This window comes from Colius striatus, chromosome 8 (assembly GCF_028858725.1).
Source record: "Colius striatus isolate bColStr4 chromosome 8, bColStr4.1.hap1, whole genome shotgun sequence".
NCBI classification, from domain to species: domain Eukaryota; kingdom Metazoa; phylum Chordata; class Aves; order Coliiformes; family Coliidae; genus Colius; species Colius striatus.
In genome coordinates this window covers 33,224,892-33,242,736 of record NC_084766.1, presented here as the reverse complement: position 1 = coordinate 33,242,736, position 17,845 = coordinate 33,224,892, and the positions used below count along the sequence as shown (strand labels likewise).

Here is a 17,845-nt window from a genome sequence, read left to right as displayed (position 1 = left end):
ACTCAGAAAAGGAGATGTGTTCCCCATGAGAGCTGGAGGCAAACAGCATCACAAAAAAAGAAAGGGAAAACAATATGCTGAATCCATCAAAGTTTGTTACTTCATAGACTTTTCACAGCCAAATAAACATTTTGCAGCTGGAAGTCTGCACAAGCCAGAATAACAAATGTCCTGAGCCCAGCAAGAGACTTCAGACTAGGCTGGGTGATGAGAGGTTGATCCTGTGTACAGAGATAAAGGCAAGTATTTGGTGTACAAAAGAATAATTATCTGAAACCACCTTTTTTCCCTTCCCCCCACCCCAGAATTCACAGGGTTTGGGAGCAAGGTAGGAAATTTGGGGTTGGGTTTATCTTAGGCAAATTGTGGCCAGTGGTCTACTGGTGTGTGTCACATTCCTCCATGGCTTTCAAAGTGATCACTGACCTTACATCAGCCCCAAATGGTCAGAGATTTGATGGGTAAATTCAAACAGTGCCCATTTTAACAGTGTTCACTTGGGACCTCATCTTTCAGCCCTTGGTGCAACCATGATTTTTTTGCCAATCACCAGATGTCACAGGGATGGCTCCTTCAAATGCTGCCATCAGCTGGCAAATTCCAACATTCCTCCTTCACAGGTTTTTGCTTTTCTTCCCACCTCTGGAACAAGTTGGCTGTAATCAAAACTACTTGGGCAGGTGGCTTTCGACACTTTTGAACAGTGCTTTTTTTTTTTTTTTCCTCTTTTTTGGCAGTGACCTTCAACAATTCTTGAGAAACTGAACTGTTTCTGGAGAGGAGACCCTGTTGTGAGTCAGCAACAGCTGACAAGATGGGAAGTCAGGGATAAGACTTTGACAGTGGAGCGAGGCTCTTAGTGGGGTGCCACGGAGATCTGCGATAAGACTTGGACTATTCAGTGTATTCATAAATGGTCTGGAAAAGAGATAATAGCAAGATGACATTTGCTGCCAAGATTAATTTCCTCAGGACAGTTGTAACAAAAACAGCCTGCAAACAAAGAGTTGCAGGATTATGTTGCAGTATTGGATCACTTAAGAGTTAGGGGGGAAAAAAAGAAAGATTAACTTGTGTCAGACAGCACAGTATTGCACATGAAGGATAACAACTCTTGCTATACACCAAATGATGGGCTCCAAATTAAACACTGTGGCTCAGGAGACAAATTTCTGAGGTCACTGTCAGTAGGCCTTGTAATGAGTACTTGTGACAGTGGGGAAAAGAGCAAACAAACATCAAGTTAAGACTGTGACAAGAACAAAGTATGAAGTGGTGAGCATCACTGTGCCACTGCCCATGATGCACACACTGTGTAGTTTTGGTCACCCTTTTCAAAAATAGTACAGAATTAGAAGATGCAAAGGAACAGAGATGATAGACTTGGACCTTTATCCCTGGAGAAAAGCTACTAAGGGGATATGATAAAGGATCATAAAATTATGAATGTCCTAATAGAAATGAGGGCAGAAGCAATGAAATCAACATGTTCAAAAAAAAAAGAAAACAGAACAACAAATACCAGAAGTATTTGATTTATTTGCAGACAATTCCCTTTCTTTCCCCTCCAAGCTTCACACTTACTGCTTTCTGACATTGCCAAAATATAAGTCATACATCAACTGAGAGTCCCTCACTAAGTACATATGCAGGGAAGGTCACATGCTTTTGTTAAGTGATGGAATTCATAGCCACAAGAAGCTGCTCAGGCCAAAGTTATAAATGCAGTCAAAAAATGGGTTTAAAAAATTCATAAAGGAGAGATTCCTGTATGAATGCCCACAAGGCAAAGCCACCTTCTGCTCAGGAAGTCCCTGGGGTGGGAGGCTGGAAAGATAGGCCTGGGGAGGGCTGCTCTATCTCTGCTCTTCTGGAGGCACCTGCTGCCATTCAGGGTCAGTCAATGACACGTGGCAAGAAGCAGCTTTATTCCAAATGCTTTTGTTTCCAAACCAGACACCTAACATTTTTCATTTGGTTTAATTCCTGAACCGTTCCTATGTTTCTCATTGACCAAATAGTGAGCGGAGATGCACATTAAACACACGAGGCTTCCAGGAAAGGTGTTCTGTAACCTTGAGAGAAGCTTACATCATACATAAGTCATTTGGATAGTTTTTCCTAAAACTCAGCTGCTGGTGAGATAAACAAAGCCCAAACTTTCCCAGATGTGTGCTTCATGAGGAATAAATTAGACGTTGACCGAGAATAACTTGGCATCCTCAAAAAACACAAAATCATGATTCAGAGGTGGAATTGCTATGGAGGGAGTCAGAAAGGGTTTATTCATGGATTAGTCCAAACTCCTGTATTTGTAAGCTTTTTCACCACTTCCAAATGTTGCGCTGGACAGCTATTCTTCCTTTAATAGTAAGAAGATTAAAGCTGAGTGTTCAGATTCTCTTAATTTTCCATAACTGTTAGCCAAGTAAAATTTCCTCTGCAAAGCTTGCAGGGTGAGCAATTGAATTTTTTGTACCATGCTTCACAACAAAAGAGGAGAGGTAGATCATTCCATTGCAAGTAGCGAGATCATCCCCTACAGAAAACAACTCTTTTGATTTCTAGATGCTCATCACTAGAATCTCTCCTGCTGATCCAAAGGCTGCCAACTTCAGACACACAGAACACTGGGGGAAAAGACAAAAAAAGAAGAAAAAAAAAATCTATAAGGACCAAATCTAAAGAAGATGGAAGAAGGTGCATTGGCTGACAGGAAACAAAACCAACCCTAAGAGTAGGAAGGAAAGCAATGGGAAAGTGAAATCAGCAGAAATCCAAGAAAAAATGGAATGATAAGCACCAAATAGCACCAATATGAAATATATCTCTCTATATATCTTCCACAGATACTTTGGCAACCTTAGCTGAATGATGATTCAGCCTGGCATCCATTCTGTTCAACTCATTCTGCTTGTTAAAGATGTCAGTTCTCTCGCACTACTTATGGGAGCACTTTGATGGAAGCATCATTGAGAACTCATTGGTGGTGTTTTCACTTGGCATCACTGATATCTTCCCTTTGTTTCTGAATTTCCCCTTCTTCCAGATGCTTTTTGCTGCCTTTTTTTACTTGTTTTACAAGATGAGATTTCCCATCTGTGCCTTCTGTAGTTGCTGCCAAGTGAACGCAACTGTAACATCGAGTTTCTCCACTCTCCTGGCAGGTAGTCCCTTTCCTGGGACAAATTAGATTGCTAGATAAAATTAAGGGAGCACACTCAGTCAGGCAGAGTCTAAAGCTTTCATTGTAAATAAAGTTTTCCTCTAGTATCGCGAAGGTCTCCTATAGCACATGCACGGGGGGAAAAAGCCAACAGTTTTAGTCATTTCTACATAGGAGCCATGTCACACAGACTAAACACTGGCCAAAGAACTACTGAGGATAATACAAGAGAGAAAATACATAAAGCCTTAGATGTGTTCAGTACACTGACATTTAATCCAATCTAAATAAATATGTTTTAACCAGTACATCAAAGACTTCTCATATTCCAAGGTGGTGTCAGAAATAGAGAACGAGGGAAATAAACTGGAAAGGTTAGAAAAGTGGGAAGAGTAAAATATGGGAATTCTGGTCTAGAAAAAATTAGACTACTGCAACAGAGAGAAGAAACAAAAGAATTCAAATTCATTCACTGGGAAAATGGTGTTTGGAAAAGAGGAATGGTCCAGGAGCATTGGAAGCCAGTAAACAGCATTCCAGAATTCACCATGCTACATGTCCCCACAAGGTAGAGATTGAGTCTTTGAGTAGTTAAGCAAAAGAAGTATTGTAAGAAAACCAAGGTAAATCCTAGAGCCTGTAACATAACCTCAGCCAGGAAAAGCCAAGGTCATAGTGAAATTGTGCATTGAATGAGACCCAAGAGAATACTGATGCAAAAGCAGCTGTCGCTGCCTCTTTAGCATCCTCAGGACAATAAGGAACTCCATAAGGAACCTCACTGATGGAAATTCCTCATAGATACCTCGATGTACCCTTTTCAGTACTGCCCCTTCCCCAGGGCCCCATCCCATTTGATCAGCTACTTCAGCTGATTCTGAGGTAGGTCAGAGTGAGCACTGACTGCACAGAATTTTAGGTGGACCATCCAAGCTGAAACATACAAAAAAGAAAGAACAAAACTTGTTAAACTTTGCTCAGATAACTGATGAGAAACAGAAAGTACTTGGAGAATGGAAAAGTGTACAAAAGGGATTAGATGAGTAAAGAGATGAGAACAAGAAGAATGTAACCAGAAAACTCAAGATCTCTTGGACTACAAAATTTTCAAGAGATAGGCCCAATAACGGAGTCATTTTTATACCAGAACTGCTTCAAACTTTAAAAAGTGCACAGAGGACAAGGGACAAAAATGACATGGTAAGCCTTTCCTGATGGTTGTGAGTGATTTGCTTCACTCCAGTTACATCAGTGAAGTTTTACTGCCTGGAAGATCACTGCAGCAGTTTGAACTGACCGATCCCCAAGTGCATTTCCAACCACCAAGCAGATCGCCCCATGAAGCCCAGGGGACTAGCCATGCATAGTAACCACAGATCCAGGTGCTGGAAACGATGTGTATAGAAATGTCTGGGCCTTTGCTGTGCTGCTGAGAAGTGAGCTGTGAATTACTGTTTTCATCCTAGAGCACAGGCAGCCACCCTTCCTGCATTACTATTATCTGCATTATATACTCTCGGATCTCAATTGAGTCTTGAGTATTTGTATGTGCTTCCACTCCTTTTAGCCTGCCCTTCTTCCCTCAGTAAATGCTTGGGACAGTTTCTTCAACTAGTCTGATGAGATTTTATGTATGAACTAGGAGCAGCTGAGACAGTTATGCAGACTTCACAGCCTCATCCATCTTCCTCTGCCTGTGTTTCATCCCATCCCTTCATTTTCGCAGACAACTATGTGGAGGGTTATTTTTCTTTAAAATTAAGTGAATAACCATCATCTTTGTAATATTTTCTTTAGAATATTTGCTTTAGTTTTGATTTCCCTGCCTAATCTTTCTCCCATAGCAGTATGCATTTTTAAATGCTCCAAGCAAAATAATTACAAAGATAATCCAGCTGAGTGTAATCAAACTACAGGGTTCTTTATTTTCCTGGCCTTTCTATTTAATTCTTATCCTGTGGTCGTAAATACTAGGATTATATCATCTTGGGTTTTGTTTAGATTATGTGCAACTGATTCTCTTCTTACCCACTGGCACACAGAAAACTCATACAACATATAGGATACTGTAGAGATCCAGGGGGAGATCTCAGATGAGCATGAGTGAAATCCTTAGCTTCCATTTTCATTGACCAAAACAAAATGTTAATGGCTAGAAAGGTAATATCTCCTATCCAGAATCTTTATTTCTTTGGTTTTGACTGAAGTTTTATAAAGATAGTAACTGCTTTGATGAAACATTTGGATTGAAAAAGATTAAAAATGCACCAATATGGATCCTGATGTGACTTTGTGGATATTTCAGCCATGGAAATAATCTCATTGACTTTAGCATCACTACTTGCAATTAAAATTAGAGCTTCAGCACTTCTTCTTGGATCAATACAAACCAGAAGTCATTCACAGAATAACTGATGCAAAAAAATAGTATAGGAGAAGGATCAGCTACATGTCTGAACACATCAGGTCAGCCAAGCAATAAAAATATAACCTCTGTCTCTACATATGCAGAAGGATCTTGCCTACATCCTAGAAGTCAGCTTTGAGATTGAAGCTAACCAGAGTACATCTGTATTAATGAATCTGAATACAGGATTGGGTCTTCAGACCCTTCACTGCAAGCATCAAAGTCCTCAGCACACAGATGTTTATCTTTTGAGCTGGAGAGAGAACATTAGCAGATCTTAGCAAAGCAGTACCTGGAAAGGTAGCTCATCTTCCAAGAAGTAAGAGTGAAATGAGGCAAGGATGGGGATTTTAAGTTGCTTGGGTGTTTTTTTTTTTAGTAGTAACCCATTGTACTGTCCACACGTGTGAAGGAAAGAAGCATGGTCAGCCTCACAACAGGGACAATATACCCTCAGGGCCTAGAAACCCCAAAGTCAGAGCTGTTGCATTCCTCTTTAGTTATTTGTTCTTCATTGCCTTCAAAAATGGGGCAGCACACACTCATCCACCAACTCACAGCAGACAAAGGCATGGACACATGCAGCAAGACACGTTTCAGGGCAGGACTGTGTTTGAGGCTCTCATTCTGGAGCTGTTTCTCACAAAGACACGTGTCAGTTTGGTCCAAGCACTGCTGGTCCAGTAACACACTCAGCCAAGTATCCCTAAAACCATCTCTTTTGGACATTTTTACCTAAGTTGTGTCAGAATGTTCTTAGTTAATACAGAAATCTAGATACAGTCACAAAACTATGCCTATGACTTGGATAACTACTGAAAATTCTTTTCTGAGCAGACGGTCTCAGCAACACTTAGTTAAAACTTTCTCAGGAAAGGAACATTTTGGTAACAAATACAGGCAGCTTCTTCCTAGATTTATGATTTTGCACTTGAAGAAAGCAATCACATGAGATCAATGGAGCAAAGGTAAGCAGCTCTATTGAAACCTCCACGGTTAACATTTGTTCTAGAAGCTTCACTTGCTAATAGCCTTGATGTGTTAACAACCTAAGAGCCCATCACAGCTCAGCACTAAGTACTTTTTAAAGTGCCTACAAACCCAACAAGCTAGATAATAATCAAGCTATAAGAATCCCAGTTCCACAGTGACATCACACATGAAGGACCATAGTCCTCTCTCTTCAGGACAGAAGGCTGGGTAGAAGACCTGTTGATTTCTCCTGCATTTCCACATGCCAAAACCTTCTGTCTGTGACTGCAAACTGGTGTAGTCAGCCACAAAGAACTCCAGAAGAGGATGTTCACCAAGGACACAGCTATAGCAGCTCTGACTTGCTCTGCTTCAGCCCTGCTCTATAACGACACACAGAAAGGGTTTTCAAGCCAGTTCTGCAAACACAGATCACGCACATGTGATCTAAGACAGGTATGGCTACAGAAATAAGTCCTTTCTGTAAAGGAGATCTTTATGTCATTCAGACTTACACATTCTTTCTCCCAAAGGCCTGAAGACTCCTTTTTTTCTGAATTTCCTTGATTAGAATGTGAAACACTCTGGACTCTTTGGGATTATTTTTTGTTTTTTCCAGAAAGAAATGGCTACAGGCTTGAAGAAGAATCTTGGTTGGTTGGTTTTTCAAACTACTGGTTAAAAGCACCCTGTTGCAGCTGAAGTAATGGCTGATTCCATCCTTGGAATATTTATATATTTTTTTAAAGCTATTGGAGTGGTGAAGAGCTGCTCTTTTACTCCATAAAGAAAACTAAACTGAGTCACTGCACACAAGCTTCCTCTTCTTATAGAGACAACATTTTCCTTACAAAGTGCTTTGGGGTTTACATCAATGGTTTCAGTACAGGACTTTAGATTCTGCATTCAAAGCACTGGTTAATGAAGCTACTAAAATTAAGTTGCAATAATCATATTCTCCATCGGATTTTGGCTGTCGCTGTAGTCACCTTCTTTCCTTCAAAATATGCTTTTCATTGTTCTACTGCCCTTTTTCCAACTGCTCTGCAGCCAAGTTCTTGGAAAGCAATCATGCTTCTTGTTTAGGATTTATTGCTAGTCTTTTGCCAGTAAGGACATGCACTAATCTCTCCTGTGATCATCCTGTAAAAGCAAGCTAAGAATACAGCAATTTACGAACAGGCATATTTCACATGTTATATGGCATCAGTATGCACTCATAAAAACATTCTGAGATTATATAAAAGAAGGTTGTCCATTTTGGATAGTCTGAGTAAAGGCTCTGCTTGGGTGTCATAATTACGTTTCTCTTAGACTCTCAGTCTACCTAAAGAGAGGAGGGGGGAAAAAAAGGCACTTGCATTGTGTTTTGATGGTTGAAAGGGTTTTTTTTCCCCTTTTACCAGGTTTAAATGGTAAAGTTTGCACTTTACCCCAGGCCTGAGAGAAAGTGTAGTTTATCTTCCAGATTGGCTCTTTAAAACCAATAGCCATGATGAGAAATTTAGTTCTCACTACAACTTTACAGTGGTGAGAGTTGTCCATCTCCTTTTATAAATTTGTGAAGAGTTTTGCATTTTATCAAGAGTCCAGTTGTGTTTTGGTTTTGAGATGTGTTTCAGGTTGTCAAAGGAAGCTCATGGCACACAGAAGCAGCAGGAAAATGAGGCAAAATTGCTCTTGTGGCTAGAAAGGAATGGTTGATGAAGAGTACCTAGGTAATCACCATGCTTTGGTCACGTGTATCTAACAATATTGCTTAGTTTTCATACAAACGTAATTTAATCATCAGCCTCTCTGAAAGACTTGTCTTTTATCAGCTTATTGCTTTTGACAGGCAAGAGTAGATTCGTGACTGTATGGATGTGTTTTGAAGTTCCCCTGGAGAGCTGAGAGGCTCAGTTCTTGGTCTCTCCTGGACCCCTCCATTGGCTCTTCAGTTCTGACAGTGTTGTCTGTCAAACAGCCCTCAATTGAGAAAATTAATTGGGATTCATCCATCCAACAAGCTGGATTCACTGCTAGCAACATGGTGGATCTCCAGTACTAATGGCTCAATGATTTGGAGGTTCAGATATGATTGCTGTGACTCAGAAACAAGAGGGATAATGAAAAGATCCAGGCAAATGTTTCAGCACTTCATAATTTGGGGTTCTTACTCAACCCAAAATGACCACAATTGTTATTATTTTGCTTTTCTTTTTATGGTTCTCATCTTTCTTGTCTTCCATACTCTGCTTATTCTTTTCCCCAGGCAATATGAGACAGTCCCAAATACCTATTTGGTTTCTATAATTAAACCAGATGTATTTCCTATCCAGACCTAAAAGGGACTGGCAATTTGCGAAATGGGATTTTGCATCCAAGAAATGAGAAATGATAATTGAGGAAGCAGTATAAATTTATTCCTAATCAATTATAAATGAAGTTTCAAATGCAATTAAACTCCATTTTTACCATGTTCAGACTGGCAGACCTGAGTGCAACAAGTAACTTCTGGGCAATTTTGTGTCAAAACCTTCATATTCTGCAAAAAGACGATTTTTTGACATTGATTCTCAAAATTCTTCAGTAAAATACATTTTTATATGTGAACTACACTCACTCTTTTTGTTGATCTGATACAATTACTTGTGTATCCCATAGCATCAGCTAATTCTGGGCGTGATTCTCATTCTCATCATTGATTTGCGTGCAAGTATTTGTAAACAGTTGTAAAACTCGTTTCCTGGTACTTCGGCTAAAAAGTTGACTTTGTATTAGGGGTAGCTTTAGTACAATTTAGTCAAAGGAACTTACACAAGGGACCACAAGGGAAAAAAACCAAAAAAGCTAGTGAGGTCAAAGCAAAGTAGTTGCAAAATTTAAACCAATATTTGCCAGAAAACATTTGTGATGGTCACTCAGCCCTAGTTCTGAATCCCTTAAAAAAAGTCATCGGAGCTTAACGTTGCAGGTCTGCCTAAAGCACCTTTTGAAACTAATCTGAAACCTCCCTTTTCCCACATATGGGGTTTGCATTCTCCTTGCAATTGTGATAAAACTTGAGTTTTACTAAAGTTTGCAGAATAGATCCCATCACTTTCCTTCTTCTAACAAGAAGTTTCACATTGCAGGCACCAACCACCACATAACTGAGCTAACAAAGCTTTTACTTTTGACTTAACAAGTGGAAACACATGCACATACTTGGCTTTGGCTACATGTTCAGTCACCTAAATCTAATGATGAGTCTGTAGGACCTAGAACAAACTCATTTTAGAAACCAGAATCCTCAAAATATTCATTTGCTTTTATTCTTGGTCTTCCATATGCTGTCCATTTTCTTCATCTGCAGTGCCATCCACCTACAATACTCCTGGTAAATTTTAAGCCCACTTTACTCACAGCAGCTTGCAACAATAGCTAAAAGTATGGACACATATGCAATACAAGCATAACGCTTGTGGCCCTGACGTCAGGTGCACAACTTGAAATGTTTTGAAATGGGGACCAAAGGACATCTGCCTTCCAAACAAGCTTTACCAAGAAATAAGCACCAGGCCTCAAAAAAAAAAAGTTTAGAGCTTCATATAACATTCAAATACAAGTTGGAATAGAGTTTGGAGGAAATCCTGATAGAGTTCTGCCGTTTAGATTATAGCTAATGGCTTCTTTAACAAAACTTCAATATAATAAAGCAACATTGCTGTTACTGTCTTGCTGAGGATGGTAGAAAAAAAAACCATAAAACCAAGTGGCACATTTAAAATTACTTGCAAAATGCTGAGAACAACACACAACCATTGTAATTAATACCAGCCCTTTAAAGTATTCCTAAAGTCTGCTGAAACCTAAAACACTGTTGCATTGCTGGTAGCAACAACTGCATCCTAAGCAATACTAAAAGCAACAACAGAAAATTAAAATGCTCCATCAGAAGTCAGCAAGTTATAATTCACTGATCTGCTGAACAGGGTAACACCTTTGCCCTTATTATTTATAGAGCTTTTTTGGGGGAGGATCTCAGGACTTTACTCTTTAGCTAAGCCTCACAAGTTCAACAGCCCATGAGTTATATAAACATTATTTTACAATTTGAACTATTTTCCCAGCAAAAGGATCCCACTCTGGGAGAGGAGTCTCTGAATTATTTCTTTTATAAAACCAATATTGCTTTACTCATGCTTCCACAGCTGCAGGGTGACTAAAGCTCAGGTCCGACCCAGCACTCTCCGGCCCTGCCAGTGCTTTAGGGGACAGGGGGGAAACAAGCCTGCAGGTTACACGGCACCTAAAAACACCCAGCCCAGCAAGTATTTTGTGAGAATAGAAGTTTGAATAAAGACTTGGAGAAATGTTTTATTTTAAACAGTACACAAGTAAGTAAAAACGTACAGAAAAAAAAAACCCAAACGTGTTTCAACTGGCAGAAAGCGATCGCGTCTCGGCAGCGATGCTGCAACCGCGAGACATGTTGCTTGTGCGTGGTGCTCACCCTTCAAGCAAGGGGATGCTCCCGGACATAGGGGGTCTCTGGAGGCAGCCGGGACAAGCTCCTTGTCCCGACCCCGCAGGCAGTGTCTGGCTCCGCGTAAGCGGAGAGCGGCGGGAAGACATGCCCCTGGGCCACGCACTGCCCTGCGTGGAGAGAGAACATCTCTTCCCCTCCCCACAGGAGGGGAGAAAGCCCCGCGAGTCCGACGTGCCGCTGGTTACCGGGGGTCGCCTCTGCGGGTTCTGGAGGGGAGTGCCCAAAACAGCCCAGCATCTCAGCCTATTTTTAAGGCGCATCGTGCCGGCGGCACCACCGTCTCCCGGAGCACGCAGCTGCCCGGCCGGCAGCCCCCAGAGCGGGCAGCCCCCGCCCGGCCGGCCCCCGCGGCTCTCCGAGGCATCGGCAGGCTGGGGGCTGAGCCCCCGGCCCCTCTGCCCGGCCCCGGCTTGAGGACAAACACACTCTCAACAATGGACATGTTTGCAGCAACATGATATCACCTAATCGCGCCGAATAAGGCAATGACTGTACGTTGAAGCGATACGATCCTGCCGGTCTCACCACACGGCGTGGAAAGCTATTTGCAGATTTGCTAAGCCCTTTTGAATGAATGCATCTGCAGCTGACCTTTAACAATAGACGCTGAAATAGCACAATCTGTGGGACCACACTGGGGGGGGAGGAGGGGGAGAAGAGGGAAGGAAGAGATGGGTGAATATTGTAATCTCTGCAACCTCATTCACTTCCTTTCCCAAACCTCCGCGCAGAGAGGGGAAAGGGATATTTTCCTTCTCACCGGGGCTCTCTCTCAAACAAGCCATTCCCAAAGCCGGCTCAGCCACATGGCACCCCGAAAGCCGCCCCGCCAGTGCCCGCCCGCACCCTTCGGGCATCGTTCCGCGGAGGGGCGACTGCGACAAGGATGCTCCAGCCCCCTCTCTCCTCTCCCCGCCCGCCGCTCTCTCACCTTCCCTGGCTTTCAGCAAGACGGTGTTGGCAACGATGTTTTCCAGCTCCATTGACGAGCTTGGGCAGCGTAGGCAGGCAGCGGCACTGCAGCAGGACGTCACTCCCGAGGTGCGGAGTCTCCGGGCGACCACCCGCCTCCTGCCCCTAGCGCGTTATCCCCCCGAGCATGATCCCCGCCTTCCTCCCTTCTCCTCCGCGCTCCCCCCGGGCGGAGCCGGCGCTCCCGGCGCTATCTGCTCCCGCGCCGCCTCGCCCCGCTACTCCATCCTCTGCCCCGCGGGCTCCCCGCTGGTTTGAGGGCTCGGGAGCTCCTGCCTCCCTCCCCCGGGGGTGTGGCACCGCGGAGCGGCCCCGCAGCCCCGCGCAGGCGCCATCCCCGCCGCCGGCTCCGCGGGGCCGGGCACGCCGGGACCTGTAGTCCTGGGGCGGCCCCGCCGCACCTGGCGCCGGCCCCGCGCCCGCGCAGCGACCCCGAAGAGGGGCGGTGAAGCGCCCGGCCGGGGAAGGACGCGGACACGGACGTGGGCCGGCCAGAGCGCCTCGGGCGGCGGTGCGGGAGTGTGGGGGAGCGGTTCGCGGCGGTGGGGATGAGCGGGGGGAGGCCGCGGGCCGGGCGCGGGGCGATGTGCGCAGCGATGCGCGGAGTTCGCGGCGCGGCCCCGACGGCGGCGGCGCGGCGCAACCCTTGTGCCGGGCGCCACCCCGCGGCCGCGGCCCCGGCCCGGGACCCCAGGGCTCCCCGGCCCTGCCCTGCCCTGTCCGAGGTCCCTGGGGCTCTCGGGCTCGGCCTTGCCCCGGCCCTTCAGGGCTTCCCTGCTCGGACCGTGCTGTGGCGCGTCTTGGTGCCCGTCACCACCTCACACATTCTCACACCCGAGTGAACGAGTCACCGACGAGTGCCAGACTTTATCCTCCCATGCAATGCACACCCTTCTGGTCTTTCTGGCGAGCTTGAAAGTCCCCAGAGGAAGTACGTGGGGGTACCTCATCTTTCTTACCATACCATTTTAAAAAACAAAAGCCTTGTAAGCAGTTGTGAGACACCAACCACTTGTGGAAAGTTTGTGAATTTCAAGTGCTAGATGACAACATGAATTCTCTTCTGTCCATATAGGACAGATGCTGGTGGCAGCATGATTCTGCTTTTCCTGGCAACGGGTAGATCAATTCACAGGTCAAGCAAAGAAAGTGGAATAAAACTAAGCCATCTAACACTCTGCCCCATCTGTGTTTGCATTGATTAAATCCACATGAAGCAAATCAAATGAATATGCACCTTCTTGTAAGTGGAGCATAGGCACTACTTTTCCTTTTTGTCCTTCTCTTATTGTACCAATTGCATCTCCTTCTACAGCCAGGCAGAACTGACTTGCAATAGTAGAACTTGCAGCCTGCCTAGAACATTTTGTGAATGTAGGAAATAAATGACCAATGCATTTTGTGAATGTAGGAAATAAACGAGCAATGCATTTAATGAATACTGCCTTGGAAATGAGGATAAAATGCCTAGAATAAATGCCTGATTACCTGTCAAAGGTTAGAACTTGGAAAGTTACTGTGCGTAGCAGGTGGCAGTGCCATGCATGATCCTCCACATCCTCTCTGCTATTGCTTACACCAAACCTTTGGCCTCCAGAAGCCATGCCATGTTGTGGTTATTTTGTTTGTAACACCAAGTTCTATATAGCAGCAGTTGTGTCTGGAAGTACCGGAAAATTTTTCACTGATTAAATAATTCTTAAGGGAAAAATTGCTTCCTGGAAACCAGAGTCTTAGCACGGAGATGAGGTTCCTAAGGAGTGTCTGCCCTGCATGTTGTTTGACCATTTCTGCCCAAGGACTGATGCTTGCTTGTAAACAGAGGAAATTTTGCTCAGGTCCTAAGTGCATTTCACATCTCTGCACAGCTTCCCACTAATGGTCATCACGAGGACAACCAGCATTGCAACATGGCTGATGCTGGAAGATACAGTTACACCTTTTATTGCCTACAATGTTTTTAATGCTACAAGCGTGTCTCAGTCCCCATTTTGTGAAGCAGCACTCACCACAGCAGCAAGCTTGGCTTCTACTGATAGCAGTGGGGTTTCAGTGTGCTTCCTGTTCAGTGGGGAGGGATTTACCCTCCTCGGAGATTCCACAAGGAGCACTGACCGCCTTTGGTGTGCAACTTTTATATGAGTGCCCAAATGAAGAGGGCAGATCTTGAAGACCTTAAGTATGAGTTAATCTGAGGGCTCTTCTTTTATCTAGTATCTGTATGTACCTCAATATACAGAGTCATCTACAGCATTGCCCTGTAAGTGCAATGCATTACAAGTGCTGTATGCTTTGTGAACATTTACATAATTCGTGAAAGGGTAAATAGATTTACCAAAAGAGTGCCACCAGATCTGTAGGGTGTTCAGAAACCTCAGGGAGCTACCTAGTGTTGATGAGCTCTGGAGCACTTCACCATCCTGGCGACCAAAGGTACAGTCACACAGTCCCTTCCGAACAGAGGGGTATGGAACATAGCGGCGTGCTGCTGCCACAAGGGTTATTTCAGCTAAGCTGCATGACTTTGCATTGGCATGGACTAGGAGCAGTCACATCACCGGGGCTGAGTGCAGGGAGTGGGAAGCTGAGCTCTGCTACCAGGCTGCTGCGATTCTGCAGTAACGTTTGTCTTAATTACACATCTACATAGAGGGCAGCAATTCTGACTTCATAGTTATGGGTAAGGACAACAAAGTGGGTTTCCTTAGTGATTCTTACAGCATTTAACACAATAAAGCTTGTTTCAAATAAATCTGAGTCAATGTGCTGAACTAGGACATGGGAAGAAATGTGTTCGCTAGCACAATGCCTTACTTTGAAAAACAAAATCAAGACAATCAGTCCTCTCTGCATCTCTCTTTTCTACTACAGTTTTTTTTTTTAAGCCCAAATACACCACTGATATCTGACCAGGGGCTGCCTCAGCCCAGGCCTCAGATGGGTGGCCCCTTTCATGGATGGGGCTCCCCACGGGCTGCCAGAGCAATCACCATTGCACAGATCTACTCGCCTTAAAGTTCATCAGTTAGTCTTTGCAAAACTTGCTGCAGCATTTGGAGTCCTATTTCATGACTTCTTCATAGCTGTTGATATCTTCATTTTTGTGTCACCTGAAGCACCTGCTTCACAAAAACAACAAAAAGGAAATATTAGGAAGGGGCAGATTTATTGATATCCAATTTCTCTTGTGATGACACAGTCCTTTAGCTTCAAGGTATGTCAACACCCGATTTAACAGAGCAGTCAGGTTCTCTGTGAGTGAGGGACAAAGAAACAGGCAACCAGTGAATCTGTTCCACTGCTTATCTTATTCTATTTACTGTTGCAAACTCTTAGTGCTGAAATACCCAGGCACAGACTCAAACATGGGGTGGCAGGGAAGGAACACAGGTCATTTTTGCTGGCCTAAAGATCTTGATTCAGTTCTTGCTGGGAGAAAGGGGAAAATTTAGTCTGAATTAATCTTCAGAAGCAGCAAATTTTAGAAGGAAAAGAAAAACCAAAGGAGAGGCTATCAAAAACCAGTGAAACTCTGAAAAATGTGTTTTCTAAGGTGCTTAATGTGTTTACTTGTTCTGCTTTTAAATAAAACATCTTCAAAGTGATTCAGGAAAGGCTCAGAAAAAGATCCCTTTCTGAGTACTGAACATCAGGATAAAGCAGAGCTGGCAGCCATCTTTCCTTGATGGGGAAAGAGAGGTTTGTAAATGAAACGCCAACACCGCGCGAGACCCAAATGCATCAGTGCGATGCGGCTGGTGGAGCAGCCAGGCTGAGCGTGATATTCCGAGGCACTCACAGGGATGAGTCATCAGCAGGGTGGGCTCCTGCAGCTCCAGCCAGACACACAGCAGCAACACACCCAGCTTCAGAGAAAAAACACTTGGCCTGGGTACGGCCTTCTTGAAAGACCGGGATAAGACCCCCGGTGAGCCAGATGGCAGAAAGGCTTTTGCCTCTACTTATCACCCGGGAACATACCCTAACAGCAGCTATCTCCTGAATCCACATTACGGTGCACAATTAACGCGGTAAAGCCTGCTCATGATTAGCTCTAAGCTGGATTGTGGTTGGAATTGCTTCTGAAACTTATTTCTACAAACGGGCAAATTCTTTTGCCTCCTGCTGAGCTTCAGTATCAGCAGGTGGGAGCACACAGGCCTATGCAGAAGCATCTGCAGGCAGCTGTACCCTTTCACAGAGCCCCTCCACACGAGGACAGAGGCTGCCATCTACCAACAGCCGTGGGGTGATGCATCGTGCTGTCTAAACCAAACTTTTTGCTTTGGTTTAGATAAAAATGTTTATGCCTCTGTTGTTTCTTTCCATTTCCAACTGTTTTGCAGTTATCTTTTTCCTCAAGGTAGAGGACAAATGGTTGTTACAGCATTTGAGCACACAGAGTAAGATAATCTTCCAGAAGATGAGCAGATTTTCTTTTTCTCAACAAGCAGATGTACACATCCCGTACCCTGCACAGAATCTGACTGTCAAGGACCCAAGGCAGCAGCTCTGGTTTGGGATTTCCTTACTCTTTTCATCAAGGTTAGAGAGAAGCAGCTACTTTTTCAATAATGTATGTCAAATGACCATCTTTCAAAGATTTTTTAAAAAATCTCTCACCAAACCATAATGGTAAGAACATACAAGCATTATCTAGCACTTTTTATTAACAGATCTCAAAGTTTTTCACCAGAAAGGCCTATTTAGTTATTCTCAGATAGGGAAAAATGAGGCACAAATTGAGAGGAGAAACTTGAAGTTCAGATAGCAAGAAGAACCAGATTTAGCAGCTGCTCTATCCTGTGCCAGAGATAGAGCTGAGGAAAAAGGAGCAACTCTTTTGCCAGGTGTGCTTAGCTAGTGATAAGGCCTACCTTCAGATTGTAGAGATGCCCAGTAAAAAGCAGAGTGGAAAATAACCCTCTTGCTAAATAGCAGTAGGTTAAGTTCCTGCCCAGAAGCCTGAGAAGCTGAATTATGCTGCCTTCATAACAAAGCATGAGTAATTATTTCCCCACCTGCAAGCCAAGCATTTAAACAAAGAGTTTTAAACAAATACAACTTTCCGGGGAGGGGGAAGGACATCATTTGAGAATACACCAACGTAGAAGTTGTGAATAATCACGTGTGGGTGAGACAACCATCCTCAGGAAATCCTAGCAATAGCTCTTTTCTTGCTGCCACAATACAGCTCCCACAGCTGAAGGAAAGGAATGGCTGTGGCCCAGCCAGCCCTGTGCACAGAGTTTGCTGCCCATCTGCAGGGCACTTGGCAGGTTGAGCATGTCTCTCCATCCGAGGGGATGTGCCAGTGGGTGCAGGTGTGCCACTCTGCACTGCTCTTCAAGGAACCTGCCTGGCTCATGGCTGATGTTTCTCTGCTACTCTTCACCCACAGCTGCTGCTCTGAAGGTGTCCCAGGCTCAGCTCTGCTGCTCACTGCTCCATTGGCAGCCCTTGGCAGGAGCTAAGAGACTTCCCAAAGCTCTACTGCAGGCACATCTCTCAACAACTGCTCCTTCCCTCTCTGTCTCCAGGGCTGCAGCATGGCTCACCCATACTGTAGCTGACATTTTCACTGAGAGGGTTATTAAGCATTGGAGCAGGCTGCCCAGGGAGGTGGTGGAGTCACCGTCCCTAGAGATATTCAAGACACATAGCTGAAGTAGAGAGATCTGCTTTAGTTCAGTGATGGGCTTGGCAGTGTAAGGGGAGTGGCTGGACTCAATGATCTCAAAGGTCTTTTCCAACCATAACAATTCTATTATTCTATTCTATATTTTCTAACACAGAAATATTTTACTTGCATCCA

General features: G+C 44.3%; 1 protein-coding gene across 1 annotated transcript in view; it reads right to left on the bottom strand.

Moving 5' to 3' along the window:
• GRK5 (G protein-coupled receptor kinase 5) overlaps window positions 1-12,304 on the bottom strand; it is a 156,872-nt gene extending 144,568 nt beyond the window's left edge. The window contains exon 1 of the mRNA XM_062001096.1: window positions 11,990-12,304. Coding sequence (XP_061857080.1) covers window positions 11,990-12,041 — 52 coding nt within the window. The 5' untranslated portion in view covers window positions 12,042-12,304. The remainder of the gene's footprint in view (window positions 1-11,989) is intronic.
• Window positions 12,305-17,845: the final 5,541 nt, after the last annotated feature.